The 15633-nt window shown below is 46.2% G+C and overlaps 1 protein-coding gene across 11 annotated transcripts in view; it reads left to right on the top strand.

The window, feature by feature from the left end:
• SLC8A1 (solute carrier family 8 member A1) overlaps positions 1-15633 on the top strand; it is a 334656-nt gene that overhangs the window by 270289 nt on the left and 48734 nt on the right. For 2 of the 11 annotated variants that reach the window (XM_074949874.1, XM_074949875.1), the window contains 4 exons: positions 5815-5921; positions 11564-11584; positions 14248-14264; positions 14362-14395. In XM_074949874.1, coding sequence (XP_074805975.1) covers positions 5815-5921; positions 11564-11584; positions 14248-14264; positions 14362-14395 — 179 coding nt within the window. Of the gene's footprint in view, positions 1-5814; positions 5922-6649; positions 6754-11563; positions 11585-14247; positions 14266-14361; positions 14396-15633 lie in introns of all 11 variants that reach the window. The other 9 variants (XM_074949877.1, XM_074949878.1, XM_074949876.1 and 6 more) reach the window with 9 other exon arrangements.

Here is a 15633-nt window from a genome sequence, read left to right on the forward strand (position 1 = left end):
AAGTCACTTTCAGAGCCTAATCTAGGTGTCCTATCCCCAGCATCTGGCTCTAACGACTGAGCCACACAGTCTCCCTACATAGTTTATATTTTGAGCGAAGAAAATAGTATAACAGCGATATGTGCCTTTTTGGTTTTTTAAAAAAAAAAAGAGACAATAGACCCAAGGGCTTGTTTGACATGGAGAAATCGGCGCCAGTGTAAATCTGTTGCTATAGTAAACCCTTATTGTAGACTCACTGCAAAGCAATGCCATTAACCTTGGTAATCTACCATTCTATTTCATACCAGTGCATGCCCCATCTTACTCTTGTGCAGGGCAGCTTATGCACCAATGCAATCGCTGTGTAGACAGGGCCTCAATCAACCTCTTACATGCTCCCTCTTCATTGCATTGGTGAGCGGTAGCAGACGTCTGGGGCCTTGTAGGTTGGGTTCCCAGTAGAGGAGAAATCCGTGATGCTGAGTCTGGTTGTCTTCTAAATGTAACTTGTTTTATTTGCACATGTACCTGGAACAGAGGTAGTCAAAAAGCATGCAGGGCAAGCCCTTCTTTCAGGGATCTCACCTCAGCGCCAACACTTGCTTCCCAGGGACAACTTTGCCTCAAGAATTGACTCTAATCTGAGACCAAACTCTCCTTCTGGCTCCTCTCCCTAGAATCTCACATAACAAACTTGCAACAGCCCATCACATGGCTATCCAAGACTGACCATTCGTTCACACTCTCTGACAAAAGAACTTGGGAAAACTATGTGTAACAGCTTTCAGAGTAACAGCCGTGTTAGTCTGTATTCGCAAAAAGAAAAGGAGGACTTGTGGCACCTTAGAGACTAACCAATTTATTTGAGCATAAGCTTTCGTGAGCTACAGCTCACTTCATCGGATGCAACAGCGCCACCTGTTGACACCTGCTGTGACTGTGTCTGGGACACTGATCATGCAGCCAGCCTCCAATGATGTCAGTGGGACGCTGCTCAAGCAGAGAGGCCTGCCTGCAGGAAGCAGCTTGCAGGGTCAGGGCACAGGCACCTATTTGATGGAGAATATACAGTTTCTGAGCACTGTTTGGACAAATAAGGGCCTGGTTTTCAGAAGTACTGAGTGTTCACAACCCCAAATCAGTGGAAACTGTACGTCCTCAGGTGTCTTATGTTTTTCTTACTCTGTGATTTGTAAGTGTAGAGTGAGGTTCCCTGCACTAGCCTGTATGTTACACTTTACATTGATAAATGTGGCTTTTTAAATTATGTTCCCTAAGAACAGCCATTTTATGCAGACAGGTTTCAGAGTAACAGCCGATGTTAGTCTGTATTCGCAAAAAGAAAAGGAGTACTTGTGGCACCTTAGAGACTAACCAATTTATTTGAGCATAATATTTGAGCTCAAATAAATTGGTTAGTCTTTAAGGTGCCACAAGTACTCCTTTTCTTTTTACGCAGAGAGGAATCAGTATGCATTTTAATGGGTGCTGTCAGGAAAATTATTGATTACTTTACTAATGATTTTGAAATTGTCATTATGTTAAGTCCATCAGGGCTTTTTGTATGGCTTTGCCAAGAACTCTTGCATATCCTCTATTCCTTTTTTCATCTAAAACATTTTCACCTACCACATCAATGCAAAGCAAGATCTGCTCCATGTTTGGTAACTGTTTCATCTGCGCATAAAAACGATTGCAGCGATGATGATACATGGAAGAAGTTCTTTTGTTTTGTTTTTTCAGCCATCACTTGCGCAGTTATTGATGTCATTATAAGCATGAAGGACAAACTTAATAGACTTTTGACTATATCAAACAGTGCAAGAAATCATACCTGTTGTTCTGCTTAGTGATTTGTGGTGTTTGTACTAAGTTATGAAAAGCAAGGGATCTAATGCCAGTCAGCTTAACAGAAAGTTTTAGGTTGTAGTACTGAGCACTCAAATCTAAAACAAGGGCAGAAAGCCAAAATATGTAACTGATCTCTGATTTGGTCCCAATTCCCAGGTCCAGCCAAGTTCCACTGGACCTGATGGGTGGCTTTATGCTGCCTTTGTGTGCCTCCATCCTGGGACCTGCTGGGGGGACCAATTGAGCCCTTCACATACATTAGAGCAGCCTCAGGGCTGCTCTAACCTGCACCAGTCTGCCTATGGAGAGTACAAAAGAGATGAAGAAAGAGAAAGAAGATTTCTTTCAAAGAGAAGACAAACCTAGGTAGAGGGGACACAAGAAGAGCAGTTGGAAAGTTAGTTTAGCCAACAAAGTTTGAAAGAAGCTGGAGTGGACTAGGAATGGACGAAGGGGGCTGGATGTAGACAATAAATAAGGAACCTCTGTGATGAGACAGTTATTTTGTTAGTTTATTTGCATATTTTGTTCTGACCCACGTTCCGGCTCAGGATGGAGCCTGGGCCCTGAGACTCAACCCACTCTCAGAATTTCAGCGCCCAGGCTCCAACCTGCACCTGAAGGTCTACACTGCTATTTTTACCCCTGCAATGCAAGCCCTGTGAGCCCAATTCAGCTGATGTGGGCTCTGAGACACACTGCCACAGCTCTCTCTTCGTAGTGTAGACAAACACTCAGACAGAAAGCAGACTCCTTCACTGCTTGCCATAGCTCCCCCCAAAGAAATGAAGATCACAAAACCAGTGCCAGATTTCCAGTTAGGCACAGTAGACACATGCCTAGGGGCACCAGCGTTCTAGGGGTGCCTAAAAGTGGGTTAAAAGTTTAATTTGTTATGGAAAACACGAAGGTCAGCTGAAGGCAGGGGGTGTGCTGAAGATGCTGTGCCTAAGGGCGCATAAGGTGTAAATCCAGCCCTACACAAAACTAACTGCAGAATATTTCTTCAGGTTTGCTGTAGGCCCACACACTCCAAAAAAGGCCTGTGTGTAACAGCACCATCGGGGGACTTCTGCCAGGACAGTGTTAATGAATCTTTTCCATATCCATTGTTTTTTCATGTGAACTTTCTCTGTCACCTACTTTGCACTGTATTAGGTGCATTAGAAAACAAAACTCTGGAAAGTGGCCAAGGCCTCCAGTAAGGTGGTGCCAGGTTTTGATGTTAGTTTATTGGTTCTCTAGCTGCGCTCTGTGCATGTTCTAAGGCTTCAGACTCATGTTGTTGCTAGAACAGCAAATTCAGTAATAGCAGAGAAACAGTCTTAAGTAGCTAGTCTGGATAAGAATGTGGACGTATAGGTCAATTTCCACATTAAGGCCCATGACAAAAATATAATCAAAATAATTTTGGTTTGAAAAACAAATGTATTGCTTTAAAAAAAATAGCCTACCACCACTGATGCTTTTTCCACTTCCTCCTGCCTTAGCTTTCAGAAAGAATCTATCTCCTTTGAATTCCCAGAGTGTGAAAGGTCATATCTAGCATCATATGGAAACCTATAAACTACTAGTTTCAAGAGAGACATCTTTAAAATCAGACGTGAATAGCTGACCATTGTCGTATGCATGTGTCTGTGAGAAGCTGCCATTTTCATTTGTATGGCTGGTTAGCTTAAGCATTCTCTGTTAGCTTCAAGGGGGTGAGTGATTTGTTTGTTTGGTTCAAGTTTCAAATGTCAGCCGGGAGCCTGTGGCTTTTTGCAGTGAGGTCACAGAGTCCCATCCTTACTAAGGGACCTAGGCTGCCCCAAGCTCTCTGAGCATTACACACCAACCTAATATGGAAACCACAGCAAAATGCACCACTTAAAAATAATGGGAGAGCAGTGGCAGAACCGTTAGCTGAGGCTGTAATAGCCCAACCTAATGCAGGTAAACCTGAATTTTCACAAAGCATTAAGTACATAAAGGCAGAGACAAAGGATGAAAGTAGGTTAAGTGACTGTTTTACAGGTAAATGGCTCCCGTCTCCAGAAGAGATCCTTGCCTACCAACCATGGTTTTAGCCCTTTATAAAGGTTATTTTACCAGATCCTCACTCCTGTGAAGAGTAGTTGGTTGCAGTTGTCTCTCTCAGTAATGGCTTTTCACTGTGAGAGTCAGGGTAGCAAGCCTTTCCCAAGAGTGGGATTTGAGGGGAGGGTGTGGGGTCAAAAGATTCGGGGCTCACATGTCAAAGGGGAGCTTGGCCTGTGGCATCCTGGCAGTTCTGAGTCTGGTGTCAAGGGCCACCATGGCCATGCACGTTGGGCCAAATCTCAATGTCCTTATTTAGGGCCTATTCTCTTCCCTCCCTACGAGAGAGAATTCTGCGAGCCTCAGCTGATGGGGGGCCTTGCTTCCAAGCTTTTCTGTCGGTAGGGCACGGTTTGCTCCCGGAGGATAAACCTGAGTATCACGTCCTTGACCTCAGATCCCTTCAGATCTGCTGGGATCTGCAGTTGAGGAGAGGTTTTGGTTCTTCCTGATCACTGTAGAGCTACAGTACCAGGGCTATCGCAGACTATTCCCTAAAGGGTTGGGGATCTCCCACACAGAGAGCGGGGTACAAAGTGCAAACTAATGCAAGCCTCACATGTTTCCCACAGGTGGGGGCCCAAACAGCTTCCTTCTCCTCAGCCATCCCTCCCAGCTCTGGAGAGTGGGACCCCCTGGAGCCCACAGGCTTGAGGGGATCAGGTGGCAGACTGCAGAGATGAAACGCCTCTCCTTCTGCAGGGCTTGGAGTGAGGAGAATGGGGCCCTGGAGGGAGCAGCATGGGGCCCTCAGTTTTTACTCCGTGTTTACTTAAGCAAAGCTCCCATTGTCTTTGGCAGCCATTTCTACTGAGTGAAGATTTCAGCACTCAACCCAAGCTTGTGCACAGCGATGATCACAATGATCCAGCAAGAGCCAGAGACCAGAGTGCCCACCAGATCTCCTGGTGACACTGGCCAGGCCCACAACAGGATGGGTGGACTAATGAGGCAGGCTTTCAGGGGAATGTGAGGCTGGGAACTGTGCTGATTTTTAAAGGGCCATAGACTGGTCACTCTCTGTGGAAATACCTCTGTCCTGTGTGAATTCCAGATGTGAGTGAGCACATGTCCAAACTGGCCCATCAGACTGAAAGCCAAGCAGCCCCAGCCAGCACTCCCCATTGGATTTAGAGTCCATGGAAGGAGGAAAGGTTGGGACCTCGGGGCCTCTGTCCTACCAGGCGTTTCAATTCCATGACAATATAGACACCCTGGAGGTGACTGAGACATTAGTACTGCATGTGTGAACGTGTGTATGTGCACACACATTCTATACAGAGCCCAGAGCAGGGCTTTCAGATGAAAGGTCCCTTCCATCTTCTCAGGGCTTCTGCTTTTCTGTCTCACACTCTGATGAGCCTGCTGCTCATTCTCCACTTTTCTTGGCTTTGACTGGGGCAGATTAACTCGAGACCCTATTAATCAGTGAGAAAGGGACCCTGGCATCCTTGTGCGGGATTCCATGTGCTTCACCTCTCCTCCTCCTTGGGGACATGGGTCGGGGGCAATCTCCTCCATTCCCCAGGGAGGGTTACTCTGGCAACAGCGATGTATATTTCACATATCATGAAGATCCAGAGGTGCAGCATGTGAAGAACACAGACCAAATGCAGCCATAGGGTCAGTGGAGTTAATTCCATACCAGTCCATGGAGTTTGCCCCTACTTATCCCAGATGTGACCTCAGCCCCGTAGTTCCCAGGGTGCATTTCAGTGTTATTCTTGAGCCTTATTGTAGAATGCTGTGGGATGCTGTGTGGCTGCCCCCTGAGATAATTACTTGATGAGTCTTTACCCAAACTATCTTCCTTTTGATGTTTCAGTCCTCCCTCCTGTTTCTCCTTTTCTTTACTCTCCCTTTCCCCCCTTACTCTTGAATCTCTATTCTTCTCTGTTTCAGCAAAACGATATCAGTCAAAATAATTGATGATGAGGAGTATGAGAAAAACAAGACCTTCTACCTTGAGATTGGGGAGCCCCGTCTGGTGGAGATGAGTGAGAAGAAAGGTGGGGGATCTGCTCTGAGGCTGAGCTCAGCCTGCGTGCACCTGTCCTGATCACTCATGGATGCCTAGCACTTTCCAATACATGCAATCTAAAACATGCCTTCCTCTATCTATGTCAAAGAGCAGGAGTCAAGTCACTAGGACCTGGAGCTGAGAACCTTTATGTTTGCACTTTGGACTCCAATTTCAGTTTTCCATACTTAAATTCAGACATTATGGGCCTGATCATCAACTGGCGTAGATCAGAATAGCTCCATTGACTTCAATGGAGCGATGACGGCTTACACCAGTCAAGGATCTGGCTCTTCATAAGTTGCTGGGGTGCTGCTGTTACTTAAAAGCAAAACCAGTCCACCTCCTCTTAGGGCTCAGATACTTGGCACAGAGCTATGAATAAAATCCAGATGCAGATTGACTGCAAGCAAAGCAACCAAACCCTCTGGCGTTCGGATTTCCTTTTCCATGTAACACTTATGTGCTGCATGAACAATAGCTCCCCACAATGTAAACCTATCTACTTCATTTCAGAGTTAAATTTGTGGAGTGGCTCCTTTTTCAGAATGAAACAGCCTAGGTGCAGCGATGGACTTTCTGCTCTTTTACATAAGTAGCTGAGGCAGATGTGCTCCTCTCTTCGTATCATCTCGGTAACCATCTCGCCTGGTTGAACTTAAAGCATGAGTGTGTGACGCCAACCATTTGTTTTGCCTTTGTCTTGTGTTCCCACAGGAAATTCATTACCCTTAAAATACTTGACCGTGAGGAGTATGAGAAAGAGTGCAGTTTCTACCTTGTGCTTGAGGAACCAATATGGCTACGAAGAGGAATGAAAGGTGTGAGAGTAAAACCCAGACAAACTCTCGAGAAATTATAGTCTGCTCTCTCTGTCTCCCTACTCTCACACTTGCTCTCTCCTCGCACTTGGCTTCCAAATATTTTGCCATATCTCCTCTCAAGCTTAGCAACTTTTCCTTTTTTATTGTTTGGCGGGTGTCACTCTGGTCCCACTGGCTAGCTCCCACTGAAGCAGGGTTGGCACTAAATACAAACTGACTTTTTTTGTCAAGTGTTCATCTGTGAACTGCTCCCACTTGTGAGGCAGTAAATGAAAACAATCCAGTGAATAAATCACTAGGGGTTCATATCCTCTCCACGCTAGCTAGGGAGGGACAAGCTCACACACGCTGTAGAGGTGCTGTCAACCAGGAGCTTATAGCAGCGTCTAGCCCCCACAAAGTGATCACAAACACCAGAGTGGGTCTGAGATTCCACCACATGCAATGTGGGAAGACAAAGTGCAAATCCTAAACTGTCAATTGCTATTGCAATAGTATCACAAATAAAAACATTTCAGTTGTGTATTTAAAATATACAGCACTGAAATTGCATATACAAATATCCTTTTAATCTAGGAGAAAACAGTCTCTTTTTTAATTAAAAAAGGATACTGCATCATTTTTAGCAGGAGATAAAGTAGACTCTCTGTTTAAATAAAAATCACATTCTTAACACAATATTTTTAGCTTTTTTACACTGGTAATGAGAATACAATGAGATCTGAAGGTAGTTCAAAATCAGATAATTCCAGTAGGACGTCTGCAGTCAGGATTTCACCCAGTGGATCTGGAAGTAAATAGATAAAATGCACTGAAAGTACAGTGACATGGACATCCTGCTGAATCCTCATAAGAGTGATGAAATCAGTTTCCATCACACAAAATAAAAACATTTCTCTAAAGCAACTGCAAACATATTCATGAAAAGAAAAGGGCTGCTAATTTTTCTAAGCAGTTTCTTTTCTTAAAAAGGTAACTTAAAATGAATGGTTGTAACTCATTTCATGAATTATTGATGGCTAATTAGGACATTACAGCAATAACATAATTATCCTGAATAATTAGTTGCAACACAAAAAACATTTTTTTTAACAACCCAAACATTGTTAGCAACATTTTGTCTCTTTGATTCCCTGTTTAATTTCTAGGAGATATCTGCTCCTTAAGAATCATCAGATTGTATTATAATATTATTATTATCATCATACATTTAGGCCCTGAATCAGCAAAGCACCTGAGCACATGCTTAACTTTTGAGTCCCAGGGTTAGTTTATACCAGATTGGGTAAGAGGTGACTTGATCATGGTCTGCAAGTACCTACAGGGAGAAGAGATTTCTCATAATAGATGATTCTTTAATCTAGCAGAAAAACGCATAGCAAGCTCCCATGGCTGGAAGCTGAAGCTAGACAAAATGAGACTAGAAATAAAATGCACGTTTTTAACAGTGAGGGTACTTAACTCTTGGAACAATTTACCTAGGGATGTGGTGGATGGAGTCACTTGACATCTTTAAATCAAGGCTGGGTGTCTTTCCAAAAGAGATTCTGTAGCTCAAACAGAAGGCAGAAAGCATTGGGCAAGGTTCTCTGGCCACGCTTTACGGGACGTCAGACTAGATGATCATAATGGTCCCTTCTAACCTGCAGATCTCTGAATCTAAGACTTAGGCACATTGTTATCTGCTTTGCTGAATGGGGGCCTTAGCAAGCTGGTGTTTGCGGAACACTCCATAGGAATTTACAGGGGGCAGCTGGAATAGTGGCGTTAGCTCCCCTGTGCCCTCTATGTGTGGAGTTGGAGACTGGGGATAATATAAATATCGATCTCATAGCCCTTCCCCCACCCCCATCTAGCCTTGGCACTCATTAATGACCCCTCCATGCTAGCTTGTTAGGTCCCACCGTGAAGTCCACCTCTACATCGCATGGGGCATGCTGGGTCCTTTCATCCAGCACATCTACCCTGTGCCCCACTCCCAACCACAGTGCAGGACAGCAGTGGTTCAGAGGGCATTGCTTGGGCTCCCCACACCTTCTGGCATTTCACCCCAAAGAAATAAATAGGCTTCCCTTCTTATAGACTAAATCCACTCATTTGCTGACTACCCTCTGATCCAGCAAAGCATGTAAGCATGGCCCTGATTCAGGAAAGCATCCCTGTTCAAGACGGCACTTAAGCATGTGCTTAAAGTTAAGGGTGTCCTTAAGTGCTGTCCTGGATACAGATGGGCTTCAGCACAAGTGTGGGTCAGGGCCTTGTGTGTCACATGTGAGTAGTCCCAAGGGGGCTATTCACATGCTTAGTTTCATACATGCTTAAGTGCTTTGTTGGATCGAGGTCTAAGATGACTTCATGTATATCAAATGTTGGTGCATTTAGACTGAAACACAATACTATTTATTTTAGTTCCTTTTCCCCCAGTAGGCAAGAAAAAAATACCCCTTATTACAGAAAAACAAATGAATAGGAAATGTATATTCACTGGTAGCTATCTGATTTTTAAAAAAATAATTAAGCTTCTTAATATAAAAGAAAGAGGAGAATAATCTGGATTAGTTTAATAAATTACACAGATAAGAAATTCAGTTCAGTCCGATTCATCTTTACTCAAGGACATGCTTGATTTTATCAGGCTCAAACAATTCTGCCTTTGGAAAAACTAACTTTTGTTCACACGGTGAGTTGTTCAGTGGCTCTAAATCCAGGCCTTTCTAGCAGCTGGGTACATTTTTAGTCCTGTTCAAAGGCGCAGCTTTCTCAGAGTGCATTCATAGGAGAACGAGGGGGAAAGGAACGGATGCAATTTTGTGCTCAGTGAGTGCATTCATCAGGCAGTCTTAGAGCACAGGGATCAGCCAGACACCTCTGCTGCCGTCTTGCAACGTTTCCTAGTTGGTTAGTTGCATTGGCACTGCCATGCATAAGAAGGCAGCCAGAGCCAGCATGCTTGGAGCTGAATCCACCATACACTAGCCAGAGCTCAGGAGTGATTCAGCCAGTCCTCAAGTGCTACAGCACACCTAAGAGGAGGGAGTCTGCCTGCTCTGCATCTGCCAAGCAGTATTCCCCAGCCAATTTACGCCAGTTGCGCCTAGAGGGACCAGTGAATTGCCCCATGGTGCTTGTGGAGTACTGGGGAGAGCCCAGCTGTTGCTCACCAGCAGCCTTTAGACAAGGTAAAACTTGCTATTCCTCCAGCATCCCCACATGCTCGGAGTTCCCAAGGGAAGGTGAACTATGGCCACACCCCAGCTCCACTCAAAGACAAGGCCTTGTAACATTCGGTGCTGCTGGGCATGAGAGCAGACACAGACACACACACCTTCCCAGGTACTGGGTGAGCAGTAGCTGCATCCTTGTGGCTGCCTCCTGCATGAGAGCACTGGGCTCCCTGCTCCCTCTCTGGCCTAGCACGCTGAGAGGAGAGAAGCTGCCATTACCTAGCACTAGATGGATTCCTCAGAGGGGCTGCATTTATCCCAAGAGAGAACGTTGCCCACGGACCTGCATTCTGTTGACAGATGGATGCCCTATGTGATTATGAGCTCACGGAAAATTCCACTACATCTGACACAGTAACGCAATACAATAGAATCCCAGTGAGTGAGATTTGCATCACAAGCAGCACTAGGGAAATCTACTATTGGAATCATTTCGTGTCACCAAAATAAAATTAACCATTGACACTAAAAGCTATCCATTGACTTCATTTGGCGCTGCATGGGCGCAGTGTTGTCCACTCTCATGGTTTTATCATAAATCGGATCATCTGGAGGGTTTTTAAAGCTCTCGCTGTTGGAGTCATTTGATGACATGAGAGTCTCAGCTTTCATTTTATAAAACGTAAGTTTCTAGCTCTCATGGTTGCAGGGGAAAGCTTGAAAATATGAAGCCAAGGCTCTGTAAAGTCTTAGTAGCCAGAAGGCAAATAAAAAGAGCCAAAAATGTATTAGTCTTTTTAAAATCTCATGATTTTTCAACCAGTTTTTGAGGACTGACTTATGATTTTTGAACTCTTGGGGCTAGCAATACTGTGAGTTCAGCTTCTGAAATCAGGCCTACGTGTGCCAAAAATTAAGATACCTAAAATCAGCAGCTGCTTTTGAAAATATTGGCCTGATCGTCTCTGCTTCAGTTCCCCTTCCTTTGAAAAGTGTTGATCTTACTACCTCTCCAGGGTATTGCTAGAAGTAATTAGTCAGAATGTTCAGTTCTTCAAAGATCCAGAGTGCTACCTGAATGCTAAATGACAGTTGTTTTTTATCAGGGCTTCAACTCATTTTGCTAAATGACAGGATAAATACTGTATTATATTTGGTGAGTCAAGCCCTAGCACAAACTGTACTTCTTTCATTCTACATTCCCTGTAGAAATCAGGCCATCATGTAATTATTATTTTCCATTTAGACTATTAAAGGAAGTACATGAATCTAGCAAACAGCCCTTACATCCATATTTTGGGACATATTCTTTCCTCAATCTGTGGCAGTACTGCCATTGATGTCGTTGGGCGCTCCATGAATATATGGCCCAAAAGGGGGAAATGAATTTTTTAAAAGTTTGTCTTTTGTATCTTATTACTGTATGTGACATTTTTTTCTTTTAATTCACAGCCCACGCTCATGAAATGTTTCTGTTCCGTTATTTTTAGTGCTCTTTTCTGGGTACCAATGGTATCCGGAAACTTTACAGATTTTCATTGTCTGGGCCTGGGAGCTGGAGTCTTTCTGTGGATGTTCCTTTTAATTTCATTATTCATTTACTTTTCTTCTTCTATGTTTGTCTCTGTCTGTCTCCTTCACAGCCCTGTTGTTGAATGAGCTTGGTAAGCGCTGCATTTCTTGTATTTCTTTTCCATTTTCCCAGTGTGTCCGTATATTGGTGGAAGATGATGATTTTATTTGACTTTTCGATTTGCTCACAAGAATCTCTTTTAAGGTTGTTAATACCATTTTACTAAGCCCAGGTAATTGAGATCATGTTCTTCTTTGAGTAGCTGTTCCGAAAATTGTTAGCTGAGACTACCGTGACCAGAAAGCAAGTGTAAAAAACCAGGACAGGGGATAGGGGGGAATAGGAGCCTATATAAGACAAAGCCCCAAATATCGGGACTGTCCCTATAAAATCGGGACATCTAGTCACCTTAGCTGAGACATGAACTCTTGTGTTAAAGGAGGGACAGTAGCTAAAATCATAATTGAAAGTGGCATTAATTACAATGACAAGGGAGCCTAAGGGGGTTATGAACAGCATTTCACTGGGATTTGGACAGCTAGCTCCTTTGGAAATCCCAGACAACAAGCACATTTAGTGGATACGTTCAATATAACTGACTCCTCAGATTTTCTACTATCCTTTGGGTTGATTTCACTGGGCCCTATGCACTAATTTGTAGTAAAAGGATGTGGAAAGCACTAAGTCTCAGAAATGTACAACAGAACTGAGCTGTGCAAACTAATTCATATCCCGTTATGTAGGTATAAGAAACAGAATGTTTGTAGTACCTGGCAATGGTCGGACCAGAATATGTAGGGCTTATTGTGGTGAAATTGTCCACAAGAGCTATTCCACAATGACTCCCCCTGAGCACATTCTTATTCAGGAATCAGTGTGTGCACAAGGGGAGCTATTCCAGAATAGCTACAGCATTTTAAACTCCCTTCCTTATAACTTCCCAGTGTAGACAGACCCTAACTCCGTATATTCAGAAAACTCTGCATGCTGTTTTGAGGGAGGTATGGCATGCTGCCTTCTTAGAGCACACTTCAAAACCAGCCTCCAAATTTGGCATACAAGCTATCCCAAGCAGGAGATCCACAAACATATAAGATGGGGATGTGGGGGGAGTCCAAGCAAAGCTAAAGCATTCTGCAGGCTACCTTGGAAAATCAAAGCCCAGGCCTTATCCAAGGCTCACTGGAATCAATGGAAAGATTCTCACTCATTTCTGTTAGCACTGGACCATTGCAGAAAATGCTGCTGTGGGCAGTAGTAACTCGATATGAGCCGAACTTCGCCCCGGCTGTGGGTAAATGAGGAATGTTTCCAGGGATGTTTGAGCTGTCAGGGGCTTGGTGGAAATGGCAGTGAGAGGGGCTTTCCTCTTCCCCAGCATTGTATCCATCCCTCTTGAATAGCCCTCCATTTAGTCCTAAAGCTACCCAGCTGCAGCATGGATTTGGTGCATCATGCCCGCTCATGCCCACCCCAGTGCTGCTTTTATTGCTGAAAATGTTCTCACACCAGAAATAAAGACTCATGGGAGTGAGGCCCTAGGAAGAGAAACTTGCTTTTAATGAGAGGATCCTGCATCCTTTTGAGTTTTGTGCATCTGTCCCTCTGGGCTGTCTCCCACACTGAGCCCTGCACTCAGGCCAGACTGGGTTGAGAGGTGGGACAGTAGCCGTTGGGTTTTTGATCTTTTCCGTTGTGTGATTCTAGCCACCGTCGCCTCCTAGAAATTCCCTCTCTCTCGTACCTGGTTGGCAGGGAAGGAAGAGATTTGCACAGCTCAGCTTTGTGGTGAATCTTTAAAGTTCTCACACTTCCCACACTGGAGTTAGATTGGCCGCTACTGGGGTAGAACCTGCCAGAGCGGACCTAGGAGGCATGTCCCTCCCCAGCCCCAAACCACACCCCAAGGGGGTACTCCATGGGTGGATATGAGGGCTAACCGTGTCCACAGCACCAGCCCTACCTCCAGTCTGCACCCCACTGAAGGCTCTCCACTAGTCCAGAATCTGTGCTGCACATGGGGGGAGACTGGGTAGTACAAGGGAGGGGCCAGGGAAAACCACATCTTCACCCATCCCCTGACCCTGTGAATATATAGCTGGAGCTGTGCTGTCTCTTCAGTGGAGTCCTCCAGGACTAATTTGGCTGCTATGAACAGTGGGGATTTCCAGGGGACTGAGCAGCTGCTGAGGAGGCAAAGGGCCTCTGTAGGATTGGCGCTGGCATCCTTCAGACTCCACGGGATCCACAGTGCCGGGGGGCGGGGCGGAGGCTGGTCCCTGGGTCAGTCCCTGGGCCTACTGAGCAGCTGTCCCTTCAATTCTGGGGTGGCTTTGTGGAAAAGAGATTGTTCCAGGAGGTGCTATCTTAAGCCATGTGGGGTGGGAGGGAGCCTGGCATGCATCCGCCCCATAGGCCTGCTGTTTCCTGGCCCCCTGCAGCCCAGTCTCCCCCACGCACCCATTCAGAGCCCCACATTCAGAGTGGAGCGCACTACACAAGGCCCAGCAGAATGGGTGGGGGGAGACCATGGCACTCCATGCAGACCCTGAGGCAGGGGACAATCCCTGCTAGAAATGGGAGACAGGTGTTGTAGTGAGCTGTTCCTCTGCGGATTACACTGTGGCGGGAGCATGTGGGCCACTGCTTCCGGGGGGAGGCTGCTGCGAGATGAATGTCACTGTGATGATGCAAAAATAGATGCTAATCTGCTTTCTCTTTCTCTCTCTCTTTTTTGTTTTGTGGTTCGTTTAGGTGGCTTCACAATAACAGGTATGGATTTCTGATTCCCTCCTTGCCCCATGCCACTGTTCCTCTCTGCGTTGTTAACTGCCGGGTGCTCATTCTGCTCTTTTCTCTTTATTTCCTGTTTGTTTTTTTAATGGAGGGAAACTTCTGAATGGTAAGAAAGCGCTGTTTAGTGTCCTGGCCACCTACTCCGAGCCGCTAGTGTTAGCACGGCACCGTCTAACAGCAAGTGATGTGTCTTTGTCACCAACTTAACCTCACGTGTGTTTCACAGTAATCCCCGTCCTTTAGCTGCAGTGATTACAGCATGTACCAGGAGACTCTGCCTCAGTGCAGAACTCACAGCCCTGGGGGAGGGAGGGCAAAGGGGGGTGAAATTGACCCCAGCCTGGACAGCCTGAGAGGCTGCACTGAATTAGGACAGCTGTCCTTGGGCTGCTTAGCCACACAGCCCCTGGGAACTCCAGCACTCTGCGCCAGGCCAGCATGCTTCTGCACAGGGACATGCGGAGGGCAGCCTCTGGCTGCCGTAGCCAGTGCCTGCTGCAGGGGGATTTTCTCCCAGGGCCTGTCTGCTCTGGAGCTGGAAGGGGAGGTTTCCTGCTCAGGGAAACCTGCGCACTGACTAGCAGTGTAGCTGTGGCAGCGGGAGGGGCTAGCTGTCCCAGGATGCACCTAGGCTTTCAGAGAGACTTGTGCCTGGGGAGAGTGTAGCACAAGCTCTCTCCAGGGCTACGCTGCAATTTTTAGCTCGCTAACTCTATCAGAGCTAGCCCGTGTGGAGACTACGCTGGGAGTTACTCTTTGCAGCTCCAGTGTCGACAACCCCCCAGTCTGCTAAATGACTTTCCTCAATCTGCGTGCAGTCTCACCTACACTCTTCACAGCCATCAGCCATTAGGGGGGCAAGCCTAAGGCATGGACCAAAATGTGGGGCCTGCTGGTACCTTCGCCACGCCCCTCCCGCATGAAGGGGATGTCAGCCACTTCCGTGGCAGGACTGGCCCCCAGTGGCCCCCAGTGACAGTGGGGATCCCTCCCGGGACATCATGGGCTGCAGTTCCGGTGGCGCCGCCATGCTCCCAGGGAAGAGGGGAACGCAGAGGCAGTAGGGAGGCATGGGTCTTCCACTCGGGTTGCCCTTGCCTCTCGCTTATTCCTGGGGTTCATGTGAATCCTGGAGCACTCCCACGTAGTTTGGGAATCAGCCCTGCAAACCCCATATGTCCCTTACAGATCAGGGAGTAGCTAGGCCTGCCCATCCCATGGGTTTTCCCTACAAGAGGGGGCAGCTGGAGCCAGCGTTGTTGTTCCTAAGTGCAGGCAGTGTGCATGGTGCTACACAAGACACCAGTACACCATTGCCTGCCTGGAGAGGTATGGCCAGACTCC

The sequence above is a fragment of the Natator depressus genome, chromosome 3, assembly GCF_965152275.1.
Source record: "Natator depressus isolate rNatDep1 chromosome 3, rNatDep2.hap1, whole genome shotgun sequence".
Taxonomy (NCBI): domain Eukaryota; kingdom Metazoa; phylum Chordata; order Testudines; family Cheloniidae; genus Natator; species Natator depressus.